Genomic DNA, 27474 nt, shown 5'->3' on the forward strand with positions numbered 1-27474 from the left:
GTCACTGGATCTTACAGATTTTCCATTTGTACAGCCATATGGTATGACATCCTCAACCAAATCCAGCATGTGAGTAAACTGTTGCAGTCACCCTCCATGCAGCTAGATGTGGCTGTAGACTAGATGAAGAAACCAGAGATTCCATGGCCTGCTACAGAACCACTGGGTTTTCTGATGCACAGACAACTGCAAAGGAGATGTGTGAAGAGATGAACGTGGAGACTGTACTGAAACAACAGCGGTTAAGAACCACAAAAAAGCACTTTGCATATGAGTCTCCAGATGAGCCGATCAATGACGCACTTAACAAAAATGGAAACCACATTTTTTAATGTGGTCGTGGATACAGTTGTCTCTTCACTCGATGAGAGATTTCAGAACCTTAGAGAGGTAAAGGACAAGTTTGGAGTGCTCCTCAACTTCCCCAACTCAGCAAAAGAAGAGCTGCTACAACAATGTCAGACCCTGAGCACTGCTCTGACCCATGATGGGCAGCAAGACATTAATGACAGGGAACTTTGTGTGGAAATGCAAAACTTTCCACCTTTGCCAGCAAAGAACATGACAGCCATGGAACTCCTGACTTTCCTGCACAAGAAAAAGCTAACAGAGATGTATCCCAAAATGTGGGTTGCTCTGAGGATCTCCGCCACTCTTCCTGTTACAGTGGCTTCTGCGGAAAGAAGCTTCTCTAAGCTCAAGCTTATTAAAACCTACCTGAGATCAACGATGGCACAAGAACGTCTCAGTGGGCTTTCCATTATAAGCAACAACCATATTGTTGGAAAACAGCTGTCATATGATGACATTATAGATGACTTTGCATCAAGAAAGTCAAGAAGAGTAAGGCTGTAAAGTGAGTTTCTTGAGGTGTTGTTGAGACCTTTAATACAATCAACATGCAGATAGCCCCCTCTGTTGGAATCATGTAAATAGCGGTGAATCAAGAGGTCTCTAATTTTTCTTTGTTTTACTGTGTGCAATAGTGCGTGTTGTTATGTCTGCACTGGTTTCATTATTTATTATTTTGTGCAATACCATATTTGTATTGTATGTTTAATTCATTTTATGTCACTTGTTTTCATGTGCAGTGTTCGGCTTAATATGTTTGCCTTATTTATTTTGTATTTTTTATTCATTTTATGTCACTTGTTTTCGTGTGCAGTGTTCGGCTTAATATGTTTGCCTTATTTATTTTGTATTTTTAATTCATTTTATGTCACTTGTTTTCGTGTGCAGTGTTCAGCTTAATATGTTTGCCTTATTTATTTTGTATTTTTAATTTTATCACTTGTTTCTTTCTTTAGTTTTTATTTGGTGTGATATTTTAAAATCTTGCCTAGGGCACCAAATTGCTCAGGGCCGGCACTGGCTGGGACTGAAGACTGGGTACACGTCAGGGGGCAGGACCCCTTAGAGACCTGGGAATGAAGACTGGGTCCACGTCAGGGGGCAGTACCCCTTAGAGACCTGCTGGGACCCAAGGGGCTGGAGGGACATTCCAGGTGTGCTGCAAGGATAACCAAGAGAAAGCTCTGGAGAAACATCTGCTAAGCTTGAAAGAGTTAAACTGAAGAAAGGGGAAGAATCATGGACTGAGCACACAGTGCATGTGTAAAAGGCCTAAGCCGTGTTCTGGAGGTCAGAACCAGAAGGATGGTGTGGCGCTGTGCAGTAAGACTGATAGAAGCACTGCACACTCATTATGCATGTTGCAGAAACATCCTGAGGACCCTAGACAATGCTCTGAAGTTTTGGTTTTAGTTGAGTCTAAAACGCCACAAAGCAAAGAAGGAAATAATGTGTGTTGTGCTTTTTGGCTCAACATGTCCACTCTGACTGCTGCAGTGGCTCAAATGTTTCACTCTGTTTCTCCTGGTTGATGACCGCACCTTGAAAGAAAAGTTAGCCTACTTATTTAACAACTTAAACAACACCTCCAGCCAAAGCTCAACTGCAACATAATGGTGCTGAAATGCAGGATGCAGTGCAGTGACAAAAAGGGTGTCTCTAATTCAGTCACTCTGGTGAGAGGATGAATACGGTTTTACAAACCTACCTTGAATGAACCTATCATTATGTCTTGTGCTCATTTAGTGGGGTTGGGTTCGTGTAGGGTCTCTATCTTCTGTTCGCTTGTTGTGGTGAGTGTTGAGCACCAAAGGCTCTTCAACCATTCCAAACACCTTCACCACACACACACACTTGTGTCTTTTTCACCGTTATCCTGTTGGCCAGAAGGTGAACTGCACCGAGGTGGATTCACCCCTAGTGGCTCCACATGTAATGACGGAGTACTAAAACATGGCTTTAGTACTCCTCATATCTTAATATTTAGTCATTTTATCAGACGCGCAGGGACCGAATTAAGGTGCTGAGGGTGCCTCAGCACCCCGTTTGCTGAGAGGGAAATAATATTGTATATTATATTGTTGTTTTTAAATGAAATACATGTGCTTGTGTTAGCATTATTTAGTGTTGCAATTTAGCAAAAAAAATAGCAGTGTTGTGATGGAAGCAAATAAATAAAGCAGAGAAAATAATTGTGGATGTTTCCACGTTACCTGGAAAGTCTTTGTATGTTCCAGCGCATAGGCCTACTAAGGGCCTTTACACCTTCCCTTACATGGGAGACCAGGGGCCTACTAACTGTACGTTCACACACCAAAAGCTGTAAAAGATGCAAAATCGCCGAATAGCTCAAAACGCAACACTGTCCAAAATATTTGCAGCTCATACCGCTCTTGCGATTTTGCTTTTCTATTTAAAGGAGCCGCGCTTTTTGCCTACTACACGCTCGTAGCTGAGGCAAGTGCTTCTGCTGATGCCGAGCCACAGTTTGGTCAATAGAAAAAGAGTAATAGTCATAAATACATGAAACGCTGAATAACTAATTAATGGAGCGATTGCTTACATGCTAGATTATAGCTTAGTTGATCGCTATCATGTGTGTGTGTGTGTTTGTGTGTTTAATATTGTGTATTATGGAAAAGATCCGCTCAAGGGGAGCATTTGTGCCAGGCAGACACACAGCAAACGGACAACTTAGAAATAGATTTTTGTGTGGTATCTCCCTGCTTCTGAAACTGGCGCACATCTCAACCCACCACTCGTCCGCTGGTTTCCATCAGCATTCCTCTGTGCGACCATCCCTGTTGCATAATGCGGATTGCGTATGCCCTCATACATTGTTGAAATCATATGCTGGATGCTTTATTCTTTCTATGTCATTTTTAGTGAATGATCGGGCTATAATAAGACCACGTTAGCTATGCAATCGTGGACAAAAGGGGATAGTGGTTGGTGGAAAACGGGACATTTGAGCTCGGGACACGCAACTCAAAATCTCACGCATCATGATGAAGGAACTAAATGTGTAGTAGGAACTAGGAACTAAAGTTCTCGCATATGTTTACTGGGACCCACGCCGGTGAGAGACATCTTCAGGTTCCCTTCAGCACAGCAGCAATAGTTTGTGGAGGCAGCGAGGATATAACGAATCATCAACTTTTTATTTATGGCTTCTTATCAGGAGATCCTCTGAAACCAGGAAGTAATAAAGTGTATTTATGGCTCCTATCGCATCTATAGTTCATATGGAGCCTGTGCGTAAGAGACTTCATCTAGATGAGTAGGCTACTGTCTATTGTGTTGTTTCTACTTACTATATATAAGAAGGTGCATGTATTGAGCTCTGGAGAAACATCTGCTGATGATTTCAACTGAAGAAACAGGAATTAGAATCCTCTGAAGAACACCAGAGGCTCAGCTTGCCTTGGCTCAGGGTTCTCACTGCACCCTCTGGTGGCCGCAGCCGAAGATGCAGGCAGGGATGTAAATATCCTGATAATATAATCATTCTTTATTGTCATGCCTTGCAATAACTAATCAAACACAAAGTGTAAACTCATCGTGTGACGTGATTATCTTCATAAAATATGTTTTGGTCTAATTCTGTGGTACGGTGGCTGGCATGGACCCTCTCGTGCGCTAACCCAGGTAATATTTAGTGAACCCCCAACCTTAAAGATTAAACTGATCCTATGCTGAACACACGATAACTTTCAGTTGGATCCACTGAGTTTTTTATTATCATGATGCTTTAATAACAAATAAAACAAAAAAGTAGTCCCTTACATGTACACAATAAACAGAGGGACTTAAATAATAGAAGTATCAGAAATTACAAATCACAAACCCATATCTTTAATAACTAATCATGTTCTGCTGCCCTGTTGTTCCCTGTTGTTCCCAACAGAACACAAGGTATCAATATTGTGTTTAAGGTAATTCAAAACATGAACATCATTAGCTTTACCCAAAGACCATTTGCATTTTGAATATACATCTGTTTTAAATCAGGTTCGATCTTAGTCCTATCAAAATATAAACTGCCCTTTATTAAACTGTTCAACAAAATATTTATACAAATTACATGTACTATAAATCCAGATTGAAGATGGATTTTACATTAGAAATTAAATCTTTGTAAAACTTGCTAAGTAAACCTTACGGAAGATCTAAAAACTCTTTAAGTATAAGTATATAATACATCCACACAATACACATACAAACGGTATTTGTATTCAAACATGTTTGTGTGTGTGAGTAATTATGTGTATTTACCGTAAGACAATTAAAAGAAGAATCCCAACTAAACGCTGAGTTCCTTTTACTGGCCGGGTGCGGCCAGTTTAGACAAATGAACACCGGTGTCAATTAGACGCCGGGTCTGTTTTTTCTAGAATTTGGCGATAACGCACCAATAAGATGGGTGGCATTACATTTGCATTCATGGGATTTTGCTGCCGCTTTTATCCAAAGCGATTTGCAACAATTCATTCACACATTTACACACTGACGGTTGAGTAAACCAGGCAACCAATGCAACCGCCGTAAAACAATAACAAGAAGAAGAAGCCTGAGATTGTAGCTTGAGTGAACGTTTAAATGCCATGCCGCCACTGAGAAAGAAGTACGACCTGAAATTGAAGCTGTCAGCGGTCAAATTTGGGGTCAACAAAAAACTCAGGAGAAGCCGCAGGATTAAGGCTAACGAAATCTATGCCCCCGTGACTGACAGTAGAGATGAGGAATTTTCTGCTAGTGCTGGCTGGCTTGACAGAATCTCCCACTGCAATAACTTTCCTGTCAGAAGACATACAACGGTTGCTCAGAAAGACGCAAGGCACTTCACCGAGAAGCTGGTGAATTTTGTCCCATTTGTGACGCGGATGATCGAGAAAAATAAGGCAGAGGAGAAGAACATCATAGCTATGGAAGAAACAGCGGTGGTCGGCTAAAATACAATGGATACGAGAGGTGCGCGCAGTGTTCCTCTGAAAACTACAGGCCATGAGAAGAGTGACTTAACAAGTGGTGTTGGCTGCGAAAGCGGATTGGACAAAACTGAAGCCTTATGTTGTGTACAAAGGGGGTATCAGGGAAGTCAAGGCAATGCAAAACATCAGTGGAGCGATGGTAGTGTCCTCCAAGAACGGCTGGATGAACGAGGATCTGACTGCAGACTGGCTGCAAAAAGTGGCGGGAAAACTCAACTTCTGTCCTCAACCCCTACCCTGGGATTCGTATCAAATCAGCCCTGCCACCAAAGCGGAACTCAAGCGCGGCTACAACACAACCATGGCTGTCATACCGGAAGGTTGTACAAGATACATCCAGGCCCCTGACGTTGTTTGGAATCAGCCGTTCAAAGGCAGTCTGCATGAATCCTATGATAAATGGATGGCAGGGGATTTGGACAAGGAATACACCGCAGGAAGGAACATAAGAGCCCCAGCTCGCCGCATATTAGTAGCCTAGTCCTAGGTGCGTTAAGCGTGGAACAAGCTGGATACAGAGCGGGTGAAAAACTCCCTCAAGGTAGGTGTGTGTGTGTGTGCGTGCCTGCATTCGTAATTGAATTCCGACTGTAGCGTAAGTACCGGAATACCGTAGATTCCTTCCAGGTGTGTGGCCTGACAGTGGCAGCTGTCAGGCCACGCATCAGAGAGCCATGCGCATCAGGGCGAGAGCCGTTGGTTCAGGCAAGACAGGGAGAATTGGCTGAAGTTGGAGAGGGAGAGGATGAGAAGAACGATGAGGAGGAAGAGTTCAACAACAAACTGGTATTTGAGGACGATTGTGATGAGGAGGAAGATGGTGATGAGAAGTAAGAGGAGGACTTTTGGACATGGTCATTTATTTTACAGTATACCGGTGTGCCACATGCTTGCCCAGTTGTTTTACTGGTAGCCTTCATTCATGTTTTTTGGTTTTATTTTCATGTGTTTCAGCCAACTAGTTCTAGACTACCGTTTAGCCAGGATTTGGCTACCGGTATTATTGTTCAGCCTTTGGCCTACAGTATTACCATATTACAGTATCTGCCTAGCTTACAATGCTTTTGTGTTGAGTTCTTATTTGTAATCGTATAAGGGAAACAGTTTGTTAAGCAATGCAAATGCGGTACGTAAGGCATTAAAAATTCATTGTTGTTAAGATGGTTTAACATATCCCAGTGATTTAAGCAATGTGGTCTACCTGTTTTTTTTTTACATGCATAACTGCTTTGTTAAAAATCTTTTTCAAGTGCAAATAAAGGTTGAAAAAACTACAGTAACTTTCGGCTTTCATCCTTTCTTAGGTAGGGTTAGCTCTCTCTCTCTCTGTCACTCTCTCTCTGTCTCCCCCTCCCTCTCTCTCTCTCGCGCTCTCTCTGTGCATACGAGAGGTGCGCCTAGATGCGCGGTCTCTCGGAGCGAGATCAAACTGAGACAGAGAAACTGATGCACCATCCCATAAGTAAAACCCAGGGAGAAGGTCCTCCTGGGTGAATGTGGACTGGAAGGTGTGGATGTGTGTCAGTGTGTCTGAGGACCCTCCTACATCTGGGGACACTCTGTAGAAGGACAGAGTGCCAGCAGGCCGGTCCAGATACACTCCTACTCTGTTGGAGCCAGCAGGGGCGAGACGTATGGCTGTTTCACTACTGTTGTACAAGGCAGTGTAATGATCATCATAACAAGAAAGACTCCAGGAGTTGTTGTTCCATCCAAGCCAACTGTCATCACCCAATCCTTTCCTTGTGATTCCTCTGTATGTCACTCCTATATAAACTTCTCCTTCCCTCTTTACCTCCCAGTAACAGCGGCCAGTCAGAACCTCTCTGCACAAGAGATGGTGATGTGAGTCAAATCTCTCTGAGTGATCAGGATATGACTGGTCCTCTCCAATCCACGTCACCTTTCTGTCGTCCATAGACAGAGAGAGTCGTCGGTGGGCTGTGTTTGGATCCAGTTTGAGTTCAGAGGCGTCTGACGGGAGAACAATACATGATCAGGCTGTAGAATTTATCATCATCATTATCATCATCATAACAAGTACTATTCTCTTACAGTACTAGTTGGCAGTTGCTTACGTCTTATTTTTCTTATCCTTTCCTTTCTCTATAGCCATTAATTTTCTATCCAAATAATTAAAGGAGCAAGTGTAATCGTGAAATGCACATTATGCCCTGGACAAAGTGCCTCTCCACATCGGCGTCAAGCTATTCAAACATCTTTCAACGTTGCACTCTACCATGAAATGAGTGGCCAAGACCACCAAAGGAGAAGGAGACTGTGCCACAAAACCTAAGCAACTAACTAAAATAGTATAGATTTGGGTTCATTGTTTCTGTTAATAATGTATTGTCTTAAGTGTCCATATTCAGATTTATCATAAATAATTGAACATGCACGTGTATTTTAAGTTTGACACAAGGAACTTGTGTCAAATGTGTCAAATTTGACACATTTGAGCATTAACAAATGTACTTGAAAGTAACAGAATAATTACTTTCCACAGTAACTAGTTACTTATATAATTTGTAACAGTAACTAATTTAGTTACTCAGTTACTAATTTACTTTACTTTTTGGGAGAAGTAACTAGTAACTATAACTAATTTATTTTTTAAAGTAACTTCCCCAACACTGTACACACGTATACATAAGTACACATACATACTATATACTGTATACAAAGACATGTACACATACGCACACCTCCAAACCTCCATAAACATTCTGGAAATAGATAAACACAGAGAACGTATACATACATATACAAGTACATAAAAATACGCACAGGTGTATACATTCCTACACAATACTACTATTAATCATAATAACTCAATAATTAACAATAATAATTCCTACTTCACACAAGTAGGATTAATTGTGACTGTGGACAATATTAATGTTAGATAAATGATGTCAGCCATAATCTTCATTCCCAGTAGGATCTGAATGAACGGACATCACCTCCAGCTGTGTGGATGGACTTTGCATGTTAATAGTTGGCGTTGTAATAAATCGAAATAAACAGACACTTACACTTCTTTAGAGCTGGTTTCAGCCTCCACACTCCACCGTGCTCCACACTGGGGAGGAAACAAAGTGAGAGCAACATGGTGAAACATTCATCTTCATCATCTGCTGTCTCATCATTTTCTACACAACATGAGTAACAGCTGCCTTTTCAAACCCCTTCATCTAGCAGCGGCTTGAACCCAGTGGTGTAGTCTACGTAATACGCAGGTAAACGCCGTATACTCACTAGGAACGCACCAGGATTTGCGTGTACCCCCATAAAAATGTGCACGGATACGTATCAATCGTCTTGTGACTGATCTTTCATTTCCGTGTTTATTTTTCGCAAATACCGGTTGGGTATAACTGCAATAAAATACTTTTAGCATGGGGAAGTTATCTCCTACATTCATCATTCATAAAATTCCCCCTGCTTGCTCGCACTCTGCCCTGTCTCTGTTACGAAGCGCGAAGCTGCCCCTGCATCTCTGCATGTTAGTTTGCGGGCCGAGCCCCTCCTTCTCGCGCTGTGATTAGCAACCTACACAGATTGAAAGTTAAACGCGGGAACAATTGGCATAACAGTTAAAACAACTGGATAAAACGATAAAAAACACAACACAAACACTTAAAGAGTCCCAGGCTACATGCTACAATAACATTCAACATTACAATATGAAAAGCAAACTACACACAACAGCAGATGCCACTACCAGAGCTACGGAGACTAGCAAAGACACAACAGAAAAGTGTGTGTGTGTGTGTGTGTGTGTGTGTGTGTGTGTGTGTGTGTGTGTGTGTGTGTGTGTGTGTGTGTGTGTGTGTGTCCAGTCCCCGCATATTAATGTCCAAACCACATAACAAGTAGTCAACAGAAGACAATGTTTTAATCCCACTGTATATCTCCTTGTTACTTTTAGATGAGAACCCCTGGCCAGCCTTTCAGACTGGGTGTAGGGCTAGGGAATTTAAAAACAGGCATCCTTGGTTAGAGTGGAAGGAAAATAATTTAGGTAAATGTCAGCCAACATGCAGGTATACACAATTGAAGTTCATAATGTTAATCACTATGCAAATGAGAGTATAGCTAATTCATGGTAATTTTTAAGGTGCAGTAATTTCACACTTTTACACAATTCAATTACTGTATGGTATGTTAGATAACAACAGTAAGAGCTAAAATTAGAGCAATTGTAAGCGTGAAACATTAGTCTCCTGTCATCTCCTTCTCATGCACTGGTTAGCCATGGTTGTAAACAGTTCATTCAATTATTTTGAGTAGATTTTGTCCTTGTTTAGTATGTGCTATTGCTGCTATAGATATACAAAGGACAACTTGTAATTTTTGTGTTCTTTTTGTTCATACTGTTATTAAAACTGATAAACCTATTGAGCTTTCCATGATTGTTGATAATCGTTATTCTCTTAAATCAGCAGGTTGTAGTCCCCTGCATTGGTGAGTGTGGTGCGACACCCCATAAGCACCACACACGTACACGTACCGGTGGGACAGGTTTGTACGAGGCTGGGAGGGAATCATCACAGTATACCCAATAAAATAAAATAGACTACACCACTGCTTGAACCCTTGTAGGAGACATTGTCCCTGTGTTGTGAGCTGTCCTCTCGATACCTGAGAGTGTCCAGTCTCCAGCGTGGATCCTCCAGTCCAGCAGAGAGCAGCTTTACTCCTGAGTCTCCTGGGTGATTGTAGCTCAGGTCCAGCACTCTCAGATGGGAGGGGTTGGAGCTCAGAGCTGAGGCCAGAGAAGCACAGCCTTCCTGTGTGATCAGGCAGCCAGACAGCCTGCACACACACACCGACACCGAGACACACACACACACACACACACACACACACACACACACACACACACACACACACACACACACACACACACACACACACACACTCACACAAGCCACTATCTGGATGAGTTATTCTTTGGAATATTCTATATTTAGAAGGGTGAATTGTAACTATTCTTTATGAATATCTGTTAAATGTCTTCTGATATTGAACCTTGTGGTGCATTTTGAGTAAAACTGACCTGAGAGTTTCCACTGTACAGTGTGGACTCCCCAGTCCAGCAGAGAGCAGCTTCACTCCTGAATCCTGCAGATCATTGGTACTCAGGTCCAGCTCTCTCAGACTAGAGGAGTTGGAGCTGAGAACTGAGGCCAGAGCTTCACAACATCTTTCTGACAGATGACAGCCATTCAGCCTTTACACATAAAAACACAACATGTAAGGAACTGTAATTAAAGTTGTACAGGAAATGTAATTATTAGGCACGTTTCATAAGTTTAACTACTGAGCTACAAACAAAAGTTTATTACAGAGGGGTCAGATGGCTAACTAAAGATTAAAAAAACTCCAAAACATTGTCTTAAAAAGGTACTTTTAAGAAGAGGATGTTTTTAAACTACTTAACAACTCTAAAGTCTACTTTACTGTCAGACTACATACGATTGAGTACATTTAGAAAGTTACACAACATAAACCATATAGCATCATTAGAAAACGGAATATAATTGATACCTTATGTCATGGCAACAATATGTTGAGTCATTCAAATGAAAATAATATATTTATACATCTATTAACATTTATGGATGTTAAACTTTTTTTGTCTGTCTTATTGTTTGCACGTTGAGTAAAACTGACCTGAGAGTTTCCATTTTACAGTGTGGACTCCCCAGTCCAGCAGAGAGCAGCTTCACTCCTGAATCCTGCAGGTCATTGTTACTCAGGTACAGCTCTCTCAGACTAGAGGGGTTGGAGCTGAGAACTGAGGCCAGAGCTTCACAGCATCTTTCTGACAGATGACATCCATTCAACCTTAACAAACAATAAACAGGAAAATGTTAGGAACTGTGACTAAATGTTTATGAGGATTGTAAACAAACTGTTTTTACATACATGAAAAAATATAATTAATGTTAATAAACTGGATCTTTAAATATTAATTGTAGATGTTACATAGCTGTTAAATTATTAAACAAAATGAATCATTCTTCCCTAAAAAGGACAGATAAAGACGCTGTAATTAAACCTTAATTATAAACTCCACCTTACTGTCTGACTACATGGCAATTGGTAGAATAAGAATGTCATACAGCATACACCCTATACCTTTATTAAAGATCCCATGGCATGAAAAATTCACTTTCTGAGGTTTTCTAACATTAATGAGTTCCCCTACTAGCTAGAAATTTCTTTGGGTGTAAAACGAGCACCAGGCATTCTGCTCCGCCTTTGAAAAAACAAAGCTCAGACGCGCCGTTTTGGAACTTCCTCCGTATGTCATCATAAGGGGAGATGACACCTCCCCTTTCTCTGCCTTGCCAGCCCAGAGAATTTGGCCCGCCAATGAGACAATGAGCTACGACCGTTCGAGCGCCACATGTGTGTGTGTGATTACACACACTGTAACGCAATTGTTGTACACCTCTTTGTTTTTTGGAAACGGTTCTGCTGTGGTGTTATGGGGCATCAGTCTCATGGTATTTCCACCATGAGATTGTAGTTGGGGTTATCTCAGCCATGGTTGAGAAGGAATTGGGGGAAAGGAATTTGGCTTTGACTCCCTGAAGTACATGAACTGCGACATGGAGGAGAAAGGGATTGTTGCCCGCGATTGTCTCCCGCCGGAGTCCCGCTGCCCGCCGCCCGCTGCCGCGAGGCACCACTAGCTCAAAGCATCCCCACCCGGCAGCAGGCAGCTGGCAGCGGGCACCCGGCAGCGCACGGTTCAGTCTACTTCAGATTGATGTGGAAGTGGAAGAACCAGAGACATCGGTGAACCCAACGCAGTCGTTTGTGATCATAATATCATCTGGAGGCGCACACAGCTTTTGGCAGTGATAATATGTATTATATGATATAGATATCTATGTATAATATGATATTATTTAGATATAGAGCTCCAGGACTCCCGCCAGAGCAACCGGAGTCTTTTTAATTAAATATTTACAAAACACGGCCAAAGGTTGTGTGTGCCTCGCCATTGCGATACATTCACTGTAAACAGAGCGCATTGTACCGTGGCCGCAAGCTGCTCAGGGCCACACCCCCACCCTCCTCCTTGACCCGCCTCTCTCCTCCTCATTTGCATTAAAGCTACAGACACCGAAACGGCGCGTTTGGGGAAAGCTCAATGTGCGACTGGCTCGTAGTGTCTGTAATTCTGCACCACGGCTGAATTTCAGGAACGTCTTCAAATAATGTGTTAGGGGCCCACTAATATTTATATTAAAGCATCCAAAAAGTAGCATGCCAACTTTAAAAATGCATTACACGGCTATGTTGAATAGTAGATAGATTTTGATAGGTATTTCACAGCATTCTACGGTCTGTTGTTTCTGTATAACTTATTGTTACTATGAATAAAACACCGTTGATGGGGTGGATATTCCCAATGTAGAATCTTGATTATTATTTTTTAAAGCGGAAACAATTACATTTTTTAAATCAATAAAATCCTTTTGGAGTTGTTATATTGTTATGATGATGGGCTATCTGTACATTATCCCTAAATAACGTGCCCCTTATACTGTCAAGCAACAAAACTATAAATACGTTGAGTTATTCCTATGAAAATAGTATTTTTCTGCATCTTAACCTTTCAGGGTGTAAATATGTTAAATTTCTTCAGATTTGGAACCTTGTGGTGTAACTGTTTTCACATTGAGTATAACTGACCAGAGAGTTTCCAGTGTACAATGTGGACTCCCCAGTCCAGAAGAGAGCAGCTTCACTCCTGAATCCTGCAGATCATTGTTGCTCAGGTCCAGCTCTCTCAGACTAGAGGAATTGGAGCTGAGAACTGATGCGAGAGTTTCACAGCATCTCTCTGACAGCTTACAGCCATTCAGTCTTATAACAAAATAAACAGGAACATGTAAGTAACTATTGAATGTAAAATAAACAAATAGTTGTTGTTTTTTGTTAAAACTCTCAATGTTTTTTCTTATTACTTTTATATAGTCATATTATGTTTATTATGTTATTAATATTGTAATACTTGTTATTGGTACACCTACCTAGATATTTTGGAGGCTTTGACCACTGGCAGCAGCCTCAGAAGGCTCTCCTCTGAAGCAGAGTATTTCTTCAGGTCAAAAACGTCCAGCTCCTCTTCTGATGACAGTAAGATGAAGACCAGAGCTGACCACTGAGAAGGGGAGAGTGATTCTCTGGAGAGACTTCCTGATGTCAGGTACTGGATCTCCTCCACTAATGAACGGTCATTCAGCTCATTCAGACAGTGGAACAAATTAATGCTTCGCTCCGGAGATAGATCTCTACCTATCTTCTCCTTGATGTAAGACACCGTTTCCTCATTCGTCCATTGGCTACTGACTGTCTCTCTGAGCAGACCTCGTAAGATAATCTGATTGTTCTCCAGAGAGAGGCCCAGGAGGAAGCGGAGGAATAAGTCCAGGTGTCCATTCTCACTCTGCAAGGCCTTGTCTACAGCACTTTGGTAGAGGAAGATGAGTTTATCTTCCCAGGAGATAGGTTGTTCATTTGAGAGCAGATTGACACCAGTGTCGATCAAGTACAAAAATACATGAAGGGCAGCCAGGAACTCCTGGATGCTCAGATGGACAAAGCAGAACACCCTGTCCTGGTACAGCCCACACTCCTGTTTAAAGATCTGGGTGAACACTCCTGAGTACACTGAGGCTGCCCTGATATCAATGCCACACTCTGCCAGGTCTGCATCATAGAAGATCAGGTTGCCTTTCTCCAGCTGGTTAAAAGCCAGTTTTCCCAGAGAAAAAATTATCTCCCTGCTCTCTGAACTCCAGTGTTGATCTGTTTCAGCTCTCCCATGGTACTTCCTATCCTTCTGTATGGACTGAACCCTAAGAAAGTGGATGTACATCTGAGTCACAGTCTTCGGCATCTCTTTTCCTCTCTGGGATGTTTTGAAGATGTCCTCCAGAACTGTAGCACTGATCCAACAGAAGACTGGGATGTGACACATGATGTAGAGGCTTCGTGATTTCTTGATGTGGGAGATGATTGTGCTGGCCAAGGTCTCCTCTCTGAATCTCTTCCTAAAGTACTCCTCTTTCTTTGGGTTGGTGAACCCTCTCACCTCTGTCACCATGTCAACACACTCTGCAGGGATCTGATTTGCTGCCGCAGGGCGTGTGGTTATCCAGATGCGAGCAGATGGTAGCAGGTCGCCCATGATGAGGTTTGTAAGCAGCACGTCCACTGAGGTCGGCTTTGTGACATCAGTCCAGGTCTGGTTGTTCTGGAAGTCCAGAGGAAGTCGGCACTCATCCAGACCATCCAAGATGAAGACAACTTTGAACCGGTCGTATCTGCAGATTTCTGCTTCTTTGGTTTCAATAAAGAAGTGATGAAGGAGTTCGACCAAGCTAAATTCTTTCCCAATCAGTAAATTCAGCGCTCTGAAAGTGAAGGCAAATGTGAAGTCTATGTCCTGGTTGGCTTTGCCTTCAGCCCAATCCAGAGTGAACTTGTTTGTTAAGACAGTTTTACCAATGCCAGCCACTCCAGTTGTCATTATTGTTCTGATTGGCTGACCTTGCCTAGTAGGTAAGGGTTTAAAAATGTCTTCACATTTGATCGGTGTTTCCTGGTTTGCTGATTTCCTGGAAGTTGTTTCAATCAGTCTGACCTCATGTTCCTTGTTTGCCTCTTCATTGCCTCTATCTGTGATGAAGAGCTCTATGTAGAAGTCATTCAGACCTGTTGGCTGTCCTGCTTTAGCGATTCCCTCAAACACAAACCTGAACTTCTCCTTCAGACGGGACTTGATTTTACCTTTGCACACGACGGCAACAGTACCTAAAATAGAAAAAAACGGAAGAAAATATTGTGCTGATATTTCCACAGTTATATGATTGGTGTAATGACAGTAGTATAAAATATTGTACTTTAGATGTGTTTTATAACCTACTAAGTAATGCAATCATTCTTGTGTATCAGTGGAAAAGTGACCACTATACTGATAGACGAACAATAACCCTTCATATTTTCCTCTGTCGCATTCCTTCCCGGCCACGCTTTCTCACTCAAACCGCTGTCTGCCGTATCTAATGAACACCTCCGTGTTTACAAATCTCTGTCGGAATGGTGTCGGATGAGGTCCCAGCAATTAAATTGCCTCATCAGATGCGAAAGTCCCGACTGTCTTGGAGTCTGTGAGGCTGGTTGCTTTGTTGGAAGTTCGTAACAGTCCCAAGAGCAACCATGTTCATAAACAAAGCACTCATTACATCCATGATGACTCCGTGTAGTTAAAAGACTGTTAGAACACCATTCACATGACGGACAGGTTAAAACACGACAGACTGGTTAAAAAATCCACGTTAAAAGACAAAACGGCAAACAAAACTACTGCTGCTTGTTGCCGCAACAGGTGCAGCCCGGCATTTCAACTGGTGGATGATGAAGGAGCAAAAGCTTTATTGTTCTTCTTTGATTTGTCTGCTGTCAATCATTCTCCACAGCCGGCCGCTTTCTATATATATATATATTGTGGCATCCCGCCCCTGAAGCCTCGGCCGTCACGGGCCCGAGGGAACGTGACGGCCGGGGTATACCGCCGCCACCCACCAGCCGGCGACGGAGAGCACCGGGACCGTCCCCCCAATCAGCGGGATGGGGGACACCTGGCGGCTGGCAGGAGGAAGGGCGGAAGCCAGCATAAGAGGCGACGGACCCGGACCGCACAGAGGGAAGACACACGCATGGACTGCAGAGGCTTGAGGCTCACGGAGACCCAAGCGCACCCTTGTCTTATCGGATCATTGAAATAAACGCCGGAAACGGCTTAAACTAACCGCTGCCTTGTGTAGTATCTCTGAACCCCGGCACAATCTCCAGGGCCGGATACCACATATGGTGGAGAATGCAGGCAATCTGCGCGCTCCCACTACCACTACCACACCATGCAGAACCCGGACGGAGCCGCGGCGTTGGCTGCCCAGCAACACCAGCGGGAGACCACCGAGAGCCTCGCCCTGCTCCGCGAGGCTGTGCTGCGGCTGACTCAGCACGCCGTCCGCGCTGCGCCGACCGCCGCCCCGACCAGCCGCCTCACTAAGCTGGGACCGGAGGACGATGTGGAGGCTTACCTCGAGGTATTCGAGCGGACCGCACAGAGGGAAGCCTGGCCAGAGGAGCAGTGGGCGCACATAATAGCGCAGTTCCTCACCGGACCCGCCCAGCAGGAGAGCCAGGACCTGCCGGTGGACGTCGCCCGCCAGTACCCGGCGCTCAAACAGGCCATACTGGCCTATTACGGGCACAACCTCGCGGCGCGCGCACAGCGCGCGCAGGATTGGCGGTTTGATGCGCAGGGAGCTGTGCGCACACAGATCGCGCAGCACAGCCGGCTGGTGAAGCGGTGGCTGACAACGGGAGAGGGTCCCAACCCGATCGACCAGGTGATTATCGACCACACCCTGCGGCGACTCCCGCCGGACGCCCGCCGCGTGCTGGCCCACCATCATCCTGCCACCGTGGACGACCTGGTCCTACAGCTGGAGAACTGGCAGGTGGCCCAGCTCCTGAACGTTAGACCCGCCCCAGCCCCACGGCGCGCCGAGCCCCGCCAAGACCCAAGGGGACCCCCTGTCAGGACCCCGGCTCCCGGCTTCACCCCACCGAGCGGAGTACCGGTGAACCAGGAGGTGCGGCGCTGCTTTGGGTGCGGCTGGCCCGGCCACATCGCTCGCTATTGCCCGAGGGGACGGGATGTATCGATGCCGTCAGCATACGCGGATCCGGGGGTGGATCACACGTGCATGTTGGCGACCTGCTGGTCGCAGGGAACCTCGGGTAGTCCGACGATCCCGGCGCGGGTCATGAACCGGGACACGCAGGCCCTCTTGGACACTGGCAGTGCGGTTACCCTCCTTCGCCCCGACCTGGCGGGGGGGAAGGCAGGGGAACCTATGGAGGTGGCCTGCGTTCACGGGGACACCCGGACCTACCCCACGTGCCACGTGGTTGTCCGCACCCCACACGGGGTGTTCACAATCAGGGCGGGGATTGTCCCCCACCTACCGGTCCCCGTGTTGATCGGGAGGGACTGCCCGATCTTCCACCGGCTGTGGGACCCGACGCGGGAGCTACGGAGCTGGAGAGGCCCTCCCCGCAGAGGGGCGCGGGGGGTTCTGCAGGCCTACGGGGCCACCCGGCGTCCATTAACCCCCGGGAGAGCTGACGGCGGAGGACGAGGAATCTGAGGGGAACGGACCTTCCCCACCGGGGACCCCGGGGCACACAGCGAGAGGTCCCGTCCGGAGCGAGACACCGGAACCTACCCGCGCAGCCTCACAGCCTCCGAGCAGCCAGACCCACCGGAAGACCCGGAGAGCTCCCCCCTCACTGAGTTCTCGGACTTCTTACCCGGGGGGGGGGAAGGCTCGACCCGACCCGGCCAGTTCGCCACCGCTCAGCTCCAGAATGAGGCCCTCAAGCACGCCTGGAGCCACGTCCTGGTTCACGACGGGCAGGCCCGGGACTCGGTGAGTCACACACCACACCCGCACTTCAGCACCAGGGGGGGTCTGTTGTATAGAGTACAGTGTTTCCCCTACCATTGTTCAGGCCTGGCGGCCCGCCAGGCCAACGAGCGCCCCCGCCAGGCCAACAACCGGCCAAAAAAATGAAAAAGAGAAAAAAAAAAAAAAAAAAAATTTTTTTTTTTTTATTATTATTATTAGCCATAATATCATAACCATCCAAGCTCACCACCAGCTATCTCAATATGTATTGGTGCTTTATGCTCCTGTACATGAAATTAGTTTACATTAAATCAACTTTGTTGAATTTTTTTTTTTTTTATCATTGCTTTTTCCCTTATTGCCCAGACGAAGTTTGAAGACATACAAACCCCCCCCCCCCGTCAACAATCGGTCTCTCCCCCCCGCCCCCCCTCCCCGTCAACAATCGCTCTTCCCCCCCCCCCCCCCCCCCCCGGTCAACAATCGCTCCATACCTCTCCCCCCCCCCCCCCCCGTCCAACAAATACCAACAAATACTCTAGCATCCCGTGAAAAATGTATAACAAATCACACTATCAGCTCTTACCACCGGGCCTAAAAAAAATTCTAGGGGAAACACTGGAGTAGCCTCCGGGGAGGGGGGAGTGAGGGAACAGCTAGTGGTGCCTCGCCCCTATGTTAGTAAGGTGCTTTTTATGGCCCACACTCACCTCCTGGGGGCCCACCTAGGCATGGACAAGACCCGGGAGCGGGTCCTAGCCAGGTTCTATTGGCCGGGGGTTAAGCGGGATGTGGAGCGCCACTGCCAGGGGTGCCCCGAGTGCCAGCGGGTAGCCCCCCGGTCCATCACTAGACACCCCCTCATTCCCATGCCCATCATTGAGACCCCCATTGACCGCTTAGCATTAGACATCGTGGGGCCCCTTCCCAAAACCAGCCGGGGCCACCGCTATATCCTGGTGCTAGTTGACTATGCCACCCGTTACCCCGAGGCCCTCCCCCTGCGCGCCGCCACCGCCAAGGCAGTCGCCCGTGAACTAATGCTCCTTTTTAGCCGGGTGGGAATAGCGAAGGAGGTGCTCACCGATCAGGGGTCGTGCTTCATGTCACGGGTGATGAAGGAGGTCCTCAGGCTCCTGCAGGTGAAGCAGCTCCGGACCTCGGTTTACCACCCCCAGACAGACGGCCTGGTCGAGCGCTTCAACAAAACCCTAAAGCAGATGCTCAAGAAGGCCATGCAAGCCGACGGGAAGAACTGGGACCAACTACTACCCCACGTACTGTTCGCGGTACGGGTGGTCCCCCAGGCGTCCACCGGGTTCTCCCCCTTCGAGCTGTTGTATGGGCGGAGACCCCGCGGGATCCTGGACATCGCAAAGGAGGCCTGGGAGAGCCAGCCGTCCCCCCACCGCACCACCGTGGATCACATGGAGCAGGTACGTGACCGCATGGCCCGGGTGTGGCCCATCGTCCGGAGGCACCTCCAGCAAGCGCAGCAGGCCCAGGCGAGGGTCTATAACCGAGAAGCCCAGCTGAGGACCTTTCAGCCCGGGGACCTGGTCCTGGTTCTGGTCCCCACGGCGGAGTGCCGGTTCCTGGCCAAGTGGCAGGGACCCTACGAGGTGGTGGAACGCGTGGGCGAGGTAAACTACCGGGTCTGCCAGCCAGGGAGGCGGAAGCCGACACAGCTGTACCACATCAACATCCTGAAGCAGTGGAGGGGGGGGGGAGCAGACACCCGCCGACCCCGCTCCCTTGGCCCTGGCGGCCCGGCAGGAGATCCCGGAGGTCCCGGTGGGGGAGGACCTCAGCCCGGCCCAGAGACACGACCTGGACGAGATCGTCCTACAGCATCGGGACGTGTTCTCCGACCTGCCGGGGAGGACTGCTGTCACCCACCACGACATCCGGACGGCGCCAGGCATAAGGGTAAGGGTTCCGCCCTACAGGATCCCAGAGGCCCGGAGGGAGGCCATACGGACCGAGGTGCGCCGAATGCTGCAGCTCGGGGTGATAGAGGAGTCCCGCAGCGCCTGGTGCAGCCCGGTGGTCCTGGTGCCCAAGCCAGATGGTACCTTTAGGTTCTGCAACGACTTCAGGCGGCTGAACGAGGCGTCGGAGTTCGACGCCTACCCCATGCCCCGGGTCGACGAACTGATCGAGCGCCTGGGCCCGGCGCGGTACCTGTCGACCCTGGACCTGACCAAGGGGTACTGGCAGGTGCCGTTGACCCGGGCGGCCCGGGAAAAGACGGCGTTCTCCACCCTGGGCGGTCTTTACCAGTACACCGTCCTCCCTTTCGGGGTACACGGCGCCCCAGCCACCTTCCAGCGGATGATGGACCAGCTCCTGAGGCCCCACCAGGACTATGTGGCGGCGTATATTGATGACATCATAATTTACAGCCCCAGCTGGGATATCCACGTCCGCCAGCTAAGGGCCGTGCTGGGAGAGCTTCGGAGGGCGGGCCTCACGGCTAACCCGGCCAAATGTCGCCTCGGGAGAGAGGAGACGACGTACCTGGGGTACTGGGTCGGGAGGGGGACAGTGAGGCCGCAGGAAGGCAAGGTAGCCGCCCTACGGGCCTGGCCACACCCCAGCACCAAGAAACAGGTAAAGGCGTTCTTGGGGCTGGTGGACTACTATCAGCGCTTCATTCCCGGGTACGCCACGCTGGCCAGCCCCATGAACGACCTGACCCGTAAGGCCTTGCCAGACCGGGTCACTTGGTCGGCGGCGGCGGACCAGGCATTCAAGACGCTCCGGGAGGCCCTGTGCTCTGAACCGGTGCTAATTACTCCTGATTTTAATCTCCCTGTGATTGTGCACACAGACGCCTCGGAGGTGGGACTCGGGGGGGTCTTGTCCCAGGTCCGGGCCGGAGAGGAGCACCCCATAACTTACATCAGCCGGAAGCTCCTCCCCAATGAGTGCAACTACTCCACAGTGGAGAAGGAGGCCCTGGCCATCAAATGGGGCCTGGAGAAGTTGCGCTACTACCTCCTGGGGAGGGAGTTCACTTTGGTCACCGACCACGCCCCCCTGAAGTGGATGGCGGGGGCCAAGAATACAAACGCCCGGGTGACACGGTGGTTACTGGCTCTCCAGGATTTCCGGTTCCGGGTGGACCACCGACCGGGCCGTGAGCATGCCAACGCCGACGCCCTGTCACGTCGGGATGCCTGCCTGGGAGGGTTCCCCAGAGACCAGGGGCTTAAGCAAACGAGGGGGGAGTGTGGCATCCCGCCCCTGAAGCCTCGGCCGCCACGGGCCCGAGGGGCCGTGACGGCCGGGGTATACCGCCGCCACCCACCAGCCGGCGACGGAGAGCACCGGGACCGTCCCCCCAATCAGCGGGATGGGGGACACCTGGCGGCTGGCAGGAGGATAGGCGGAAGCCAGCATAAGAGGCGACGGACCCGGACCGCACAGAGGGAAGACACACGCATGGACTGCAGAGGCTTGAGGCTCACGGAGACCCAAGCACACCCTTGTGTTATCGGATCATTGAAATAAACGCCGGAAACGGCTTAAACTAACCGCTGCCTTGTGTAGTATCTCTGAACCCCGGCACAATCTCCAAGCCGGATACCACAATATATATATACACGTATTTATATTGTGGCACACGGCAGGGAGGAGTGAAGGAAGGGAGATTTCTGGCAGCCTGCTGGCTCCACCCCCAAGCCTTCCATGGACTTCCTCCCTTAAGCGATGCAAGCCTGAGGATCATTAAGCTGGGGTGCTTGGGGTTAAAGGGGAGAGCAGGCCACCACACGGGGGGGCTAGCAATCTACAGACAGCATCTGTGTGATCTTCTGGAAGTACTGTTCCGCCACCGCCTGATTAAACCCACTGCGTACCGACCGCTTTGTTTGAGCACCTCTTCTGGCGACGACCCCTGGACACGGGCCAAACCGACTGATTACGGATTGTACCCTAACGGAGGTGGATTACTCTTATCCCACCCTGGTTGTAAATACCCGTTAAATAACTGACTTTGAACTGCTCTCTGTGTTGTGTGGTTTACTATTCAACTTGGAAGCGTGGAAATTGATCTGTAGGTGCCCTCAGCATCATCCAACACAAAAAAAAAGTTAGCATTGAATCGGGTCAAATTGACCCCTAACAAAATAGGAGGTTTGAGATAGCTGTTGTTTTGGTGCTAACTGTAACTCTCTCCGTGCTGTTTGCCAGTGCATTGCTGGACTAGCGTATAGTTGTTATTTTATTCATATTGAAAATTAAATTCTCAAATTATGTAATTTAGTCTAAACAGAACAAATAAGTGTCTCATACTGCCCTTCAAACTAAGCATTTCTTCTCTGTTTTCAAGATAATAGTCTCTACTGCCCTTATTAATAATTTTATTGTCTCTTACCGCGCCACAGTTTATCTGCCAGTTCCTCCTGGTTCATCTCCATCAGGCAGAGCAATGTGATGTCTACCACTCCCTCTGTGGCACGCCTCCTCTGCTCCTCGTTCTTACTATCAACCTTCTCCTCCTCCTCCGCCTTCTGACTCTCTGAGAATTGTGGGTAATCTAGGAAAATAATCCTCCAGAGCTTCTTCAGCTCCTTGTCTAGAAAAGCGTGTGCGTTCTTCTCAGCCCTCTGGAACAGAACAAAAATCAAGGAGAACTTTACTCTGAACTAACTGAGGACATCAGAAGTATCTGTCCTGGACTCACGTCCCACTGTTCTAAAGAGGCAAGCCTGGAGACCATTAGCACCACAAGAGATGCTTTTTACTGTTCATTTAGAGCTCAAGTCAAATGTCTTGGTGGACATTACACACCTTGATCAGCTCTGTTTGATGCTGCTGTACAGACTGAGCACTGGTAACCTTTGATCTCTCATGGGGTTGTCTGCGGAGAGAACATACACACGCGCATACAAAAACACAACACACACACATACACAAAAACATACTTTAGATCTATTTAATTTTTTTTTTACTTTCCTAATAACAATCAACTGTTCTGTTTTCATTGTATGATTGAATCTCCTACCTCTTCTTTCTGGAGGGGCGTCCATCCTTAATGTCAGGAGGATGACCCATAGACCAGTCACTCTTCATGGAGACACAGCTGGGTCCAGGGGAGTCTGCTCTCTCCTGCTGCTCTGGGCTTCAACACAACACACACACACAGCATATCACTGCTGAGCTCTGAGATGGACAACAGTCACTGAGAGATCCTCTTTGTACCTCTTAGCTTTTCTCTGGCGGCCATGTTCCCCAGACAGAGTGGTTTTAGAGGTAGGACCCCCCTCCTCTCTCTCCTCATTCATAGCAGACTGGAGACCTGGACACAAACACAACTACATATAGTTTCTGTGGATTGTATTTGATTAGCGGACAGGAAATTAGTGTAGAGAAGACTGTATATCCTTTTCCTCTCTGACACACACACACCCACACTCTCTCTAGCACTATCTATGTCTAGATCTCAACACTTTATCACTATCTATGTCTAGACCTCATACACACTATCACTATCAATGTCTAGATCTCATGAACACTATCACTGTCTAGGTCTAGATCTACATACTCTATCACCCCAGCCCACCAATTTATCCTCCCGGACCCTGCACACATTGGCGGTTTATTTGGTTTCATTCTGTTGTAAATAAAGCGATATCATGAGCAGGTCTAATAATAACTGGAGAGAAAGTGAAATCCGCGAGCTGCTTATCATGTTAGAGAAGGTGATGCAGTCGTATTAAACAAAGACGTTGAAAGATGGTGCGATTTATGAGAGAGACGCAGGGGAACTGTCCTTACGAGGCTTTTGTCTGGATAAAAAACAAGTGGTCAGCAAAATAAAGAATACGTGGGCGTTTTTGGCCTTGGCACAGATGGAGCAGCAGTGATGACCGGTAAAGTGAATAAATGAATGAAGGAAAATTCCAGTTAAGTTAATGTCGAAACAAATAGGTTGCCTTAATCTAAAACCTTTTTTTTTTTTACTTTTATTTTAGGAAAACAGAATGGCACAGCAAAATTGTTGACTGACTCCTGGCCAGGATTAGTGTCTGGATTGGTGGCACTGTGCTGCTCATTGCCTGGCCCTGGCATGTAAAGATGCAGCAGAGGGGGTGCCATTCATGAAAATCTTCAGAAAGCACCTTCAAGACCTGCCCCTTTATTTCAGGAATAGTGCAAACCGCACTACTACTGTCACGCATATCTGTCATTGACCAATGTTCTCATCCTTCGGGACAAGTCCCAGCTCGATATGATGAGTGCTATGGCATCTGGGTATGATGAGCTACATCTGCTCTACCCAAACCTGTCCCTCCTATCAGCAATCGCCCTCACAATACCGGTCTCAAGTGTGAATTGTGAGAGGGATTTCTCTGCGATGAATAGGTTAAGTCCATTATCATCTCTAATGGCCCGTTCAGACTACACGATTTCAGCCCGATTTTGCCCCTATTCTTTCGTCGCAGACAAATTTGCGAATCGTTCACGAATTTGACAGGTCGGCGACGAGAGGAGGTCTTGTAATGTGACATGCTTGCGATCTGCAATGTTTTCGTCTGCGACGTTCGAAAACCCCACGACGAAAAGTTTGGCATGTCAGAATTTTTTTGGGGAATCGCATGACGCATACATTGTTGACGTGAGGGAACCACGCCCCCAGTTGCGTGAGGGAAGCCCCCGAACAGCTGGAACTCACGCAACTGACTTCACTGCACTACGCTGAGTAGGAGTAACTACTGCAAAAATGAATGCGATCAATAACAAGAAGAATGCTAATAAAGAAAACTATAGAAAATGGAGCAATATAATGGAGACAACTTTGGTAGAAATGTGGCAGCAACGTCCCTGCATTTTCGACGTGTCCTCGAAGGACTTTCACGATAGGGTGAAAAGGGAAACAGCCTGGCGAGAAATAGCCGACACCCTTGACCTACCCGGTAAGTTTGGAGCCATCAGCTGTTGACGTGCTAATAGCTATCATAACCTATCATAAACCGTCTCTTTGCAAAGGACCGCCAGCATATTGCCTAGTGCTAGGTACTCGGGATCCGTTGTTGACGCTTTGTTGCTAGGCTACGTTGTTGCTGCCTCTACTTTGTATAGTTCATGTCATGCGCAACGCAACTACTGTGAGGAAGTGCCGCATTGAGCAGATATAAAAATTACTGGAACCTTTATGACAAAAATGTAAAAAGCATTTATGTTAGTTCTAAATACTAGATTTTCAAAATATCTTGCAAACGTGAATGATACAAAGTAGAGAGCATCGCACCCTCAAATCTTGTAGTGTGGCCAGTCTTATGACGAGACAAGGCCCGATTTCCTGGCTCTGAGATCGTATAGTAATAATAATAATAATAATAATAATAAATGAAATTTATATAGCGCTTAATATGGTACTCTAAGACGCTTTATATATTGCCCTATCAAAACTATGTAAGACAGACTAGGAATAAAAGAAAAACAGAGGTTAAACATGAAGAATAAGGTGGGAGTTAGGTGGGAAGGGCTAGTGTGAAAAGGTATGTTTTGAGGGCAGATTTGAAAGAAGAGAGGGTTGGAGAGACTTTGATGTGGGAGGGGAGTGAATTCCAAAGGGTGGGGGCAGCAACTGAGAAGGCCCGATCACCCCAAGTCCGTCGCTCAGTCCGTGGAACTTGTAGCAGGTTGGCAGAATTGGACCTGAGGAATCGGGAGGGGGAGTGGTGATGGAGTAGTAACATGATGTGTGACATGTTAAATCGTGGAGGAATGTCTGAGAATCTTGTAGTGTGGCCAGTCTTACGACGAGACAAGGCCCGATTTCCTGACTCTGTGATCTTATAGTGTGACATGGTAAATCGTGGAGGAATGTCTGAGAATCGTGTAGTCTGAACCGGCCATTAAGCTTAGATTCTATGAAAATTGTAAATATTATACAAAAGGTATAACTAATCTAAACTATATTTAATATTTAATGTTTAATAAATAATTGTTCAATGTAGTACAGAGTCTGTAGTCTATTCCCCACCCCCCCATCAGACGGCGGCAACGTCCCCTCCCCCTGATCAGAGGGCGACGCCCCCTCCCCCCTTGCACACCACCACCATAACCAACAAATTTTCCTCCAAACCCTGCATATATTAACTATAGTTTTGAACCATGTGTTTTTTCCAGAAAACTATCCATCAACCTATTAATATGATAAATAAGTTTTACATATTTATGATGAATCACGGATCAGAGTGGAGTACCGTACCTTAGTCTTCTCCCTGCTATAATGAAGTGAGCCAAACCAAACCGTCCAACTCGGTAACAAGGAAATGATGTTGTGTACCAACCAGTTTGCGCAGTTCCCCTCCCAGTTGACACTCCTCTCAGACTAGCCTCCTATTGGCTGCTGTTCAATGACATTACTGTATCGGTGTCAGGTGTCCTGCTCCTTAGGGGGCTGCACAGCTTTTCCTACCCTTGTCCCGCCACCAAAATATTGAGAGTATGTCCTGCATTCTGATTGGCTCTAGTTTTAATGCTTTTCTAAAATCTGGATTGAAGCCAAAGGCTGTGAAGAAGGCAGTGAAGGCTGTCATCACAGGGGTGTGTTTGATGTCAGAACAGCGACCGGTACAGGTGCAGTTCGCAGGGCAGCAGAGCAAAAAAAAACAGCGCAGTTTCTGACTTCTGATTGGTTGGGCAGCGTACAGCCCACCCCCTCCTGTAGTCTTGTTGACAAAGCACTATAAAACAGCGTCTCTATAAAATGGCCAATGGGAAGGGTTGCTATGACAACTAAGAAAGACTGCACACACAAACACAGGGCGTGGCAGGTAGAAGCACACACACTATCTGCTTTGAATAATCACAAATGTCCTCTGCAGCCGATTGGACCAGCTGCGAGAGTTCAAATGGGTCAAGGGAGGGCAGTGGTGGACAGTAACGAAGTAAAAGTCATTTGTTACTGTACTTAAGTAACTTTTTAGCTTATCTGTACTAAGGCTATATTATGTGGCTCGACCTTTCATCTACCCATATCAAAACACATCTGGTGAACTCAGCTAACTGCCCAACACATAACACAAAGCTTATTTTCGCAAAAAACCCACCCTTTGATTTTATACTATAATTTTTTAAACGTTAAAAAAGGCTATAAATCTATTATGCGGCTTGACCTTTTGAACTACTTATATCAAAACACTTCTGGTGAACTCGGCTAACTGCCACACACATAACACAAAGCTTATAATTTATACTTATTTTTTTTAATGTTAAAAAATGCTCTTTTTGTATTTGTTTTCAGGTTAGACAGGCGGATGCCATATTCTTCACCCCTGAAAGCATTGTGATAGTTCTTGAGTTGATGATTGACATGGTCATTGATTTAACGAGATTGGCTTCAGTAAGGTTTTCAATCCGCACTAACAATTAATCCCCCGTTCCCTCCCTTGTCCATTCCTTTGGGGAATATGTTTGATAAACAGGTTTTATTTCACTTGTTTACATGCATACATCTTACTACTATAATAGCAGTCCTGTCGCACCAGTTACTCAAATTGGTCAGTGCGCAACTGCGCATGTATCCAAGCAGCCTGCAGCGCACACACACACACACACACACACACACACACACACACACACACACACGCACACGCACACGC

The 27474-nt window shown here is 46.8% G+C and overlaps 1 protein-coding gene across 4 annotated transcripts; it reads right to left on the reverse strand.

Annotated features, from left to right (window-relative positions):
- Positions 1-26392, reverse strand: LOC130382465 (NACHT, LRR and PYD domains-containing protein 12-like). 4 transcript variants are annotated; one of them, XM_056590239.1, is made up of 13 exons: positions 26079-26183; positions 25470-25522; positions 23063-23159; positions 22866-22982; positions 22652-22721; positions 22236-22467; positions 13400-15185; positions 13059-13232; positions 11022-11195; positions 10405-10578; positions 9987-10160; positions 8378-8424; positions 1-7316 (listed from the first exon to the last, which is right to left on the reverse strand). In XM_056590239.1, exons 3-13 carry the CDS (start codon positions 23143-23145, stop codon positions 6643-6645), a joined length of 3705 nt encoding a protein of 1234 aa, XP_056446214.1. In that variant the 5' UTR covers positions 23146-23159; positions 25470-25522; positions 26079-26183; the 3' UTR covers positions 1-6642. The 4 variants fall into 4 exon arrangements, with proteins under 4 accessions (XP_056446214.1, XP_056446212.1, XP_056446211.1 ...); XM_056590237.1 differs by lacking the exon at positions 25470-25522 and having other exon boundaries at positions 26079-26392; XM_056590236.1 differs by lacking the exon at positions 26079-26183 and having other exon boundaries at positions 25470-25839.
- Positions 26393-27474: the final 1082 nt, after the last annotated feature.

Source organism: Gadus chalcogrammus, chromosome 5 (assembly GCF_026213295.1).
Source record: "Gadus chalcogrammus isolate NIFS_2021 chromosome 5, NIFS_Gcha_1.0, whole genome shotgun sequence".
In the NCBI taxonomy this organism is placed as follows: Eukaryota; Metazoa; Chordata; class Actinopteri; order Gadiformes; family Gadidae; genus Gadus; species Gadus chalcogrammus.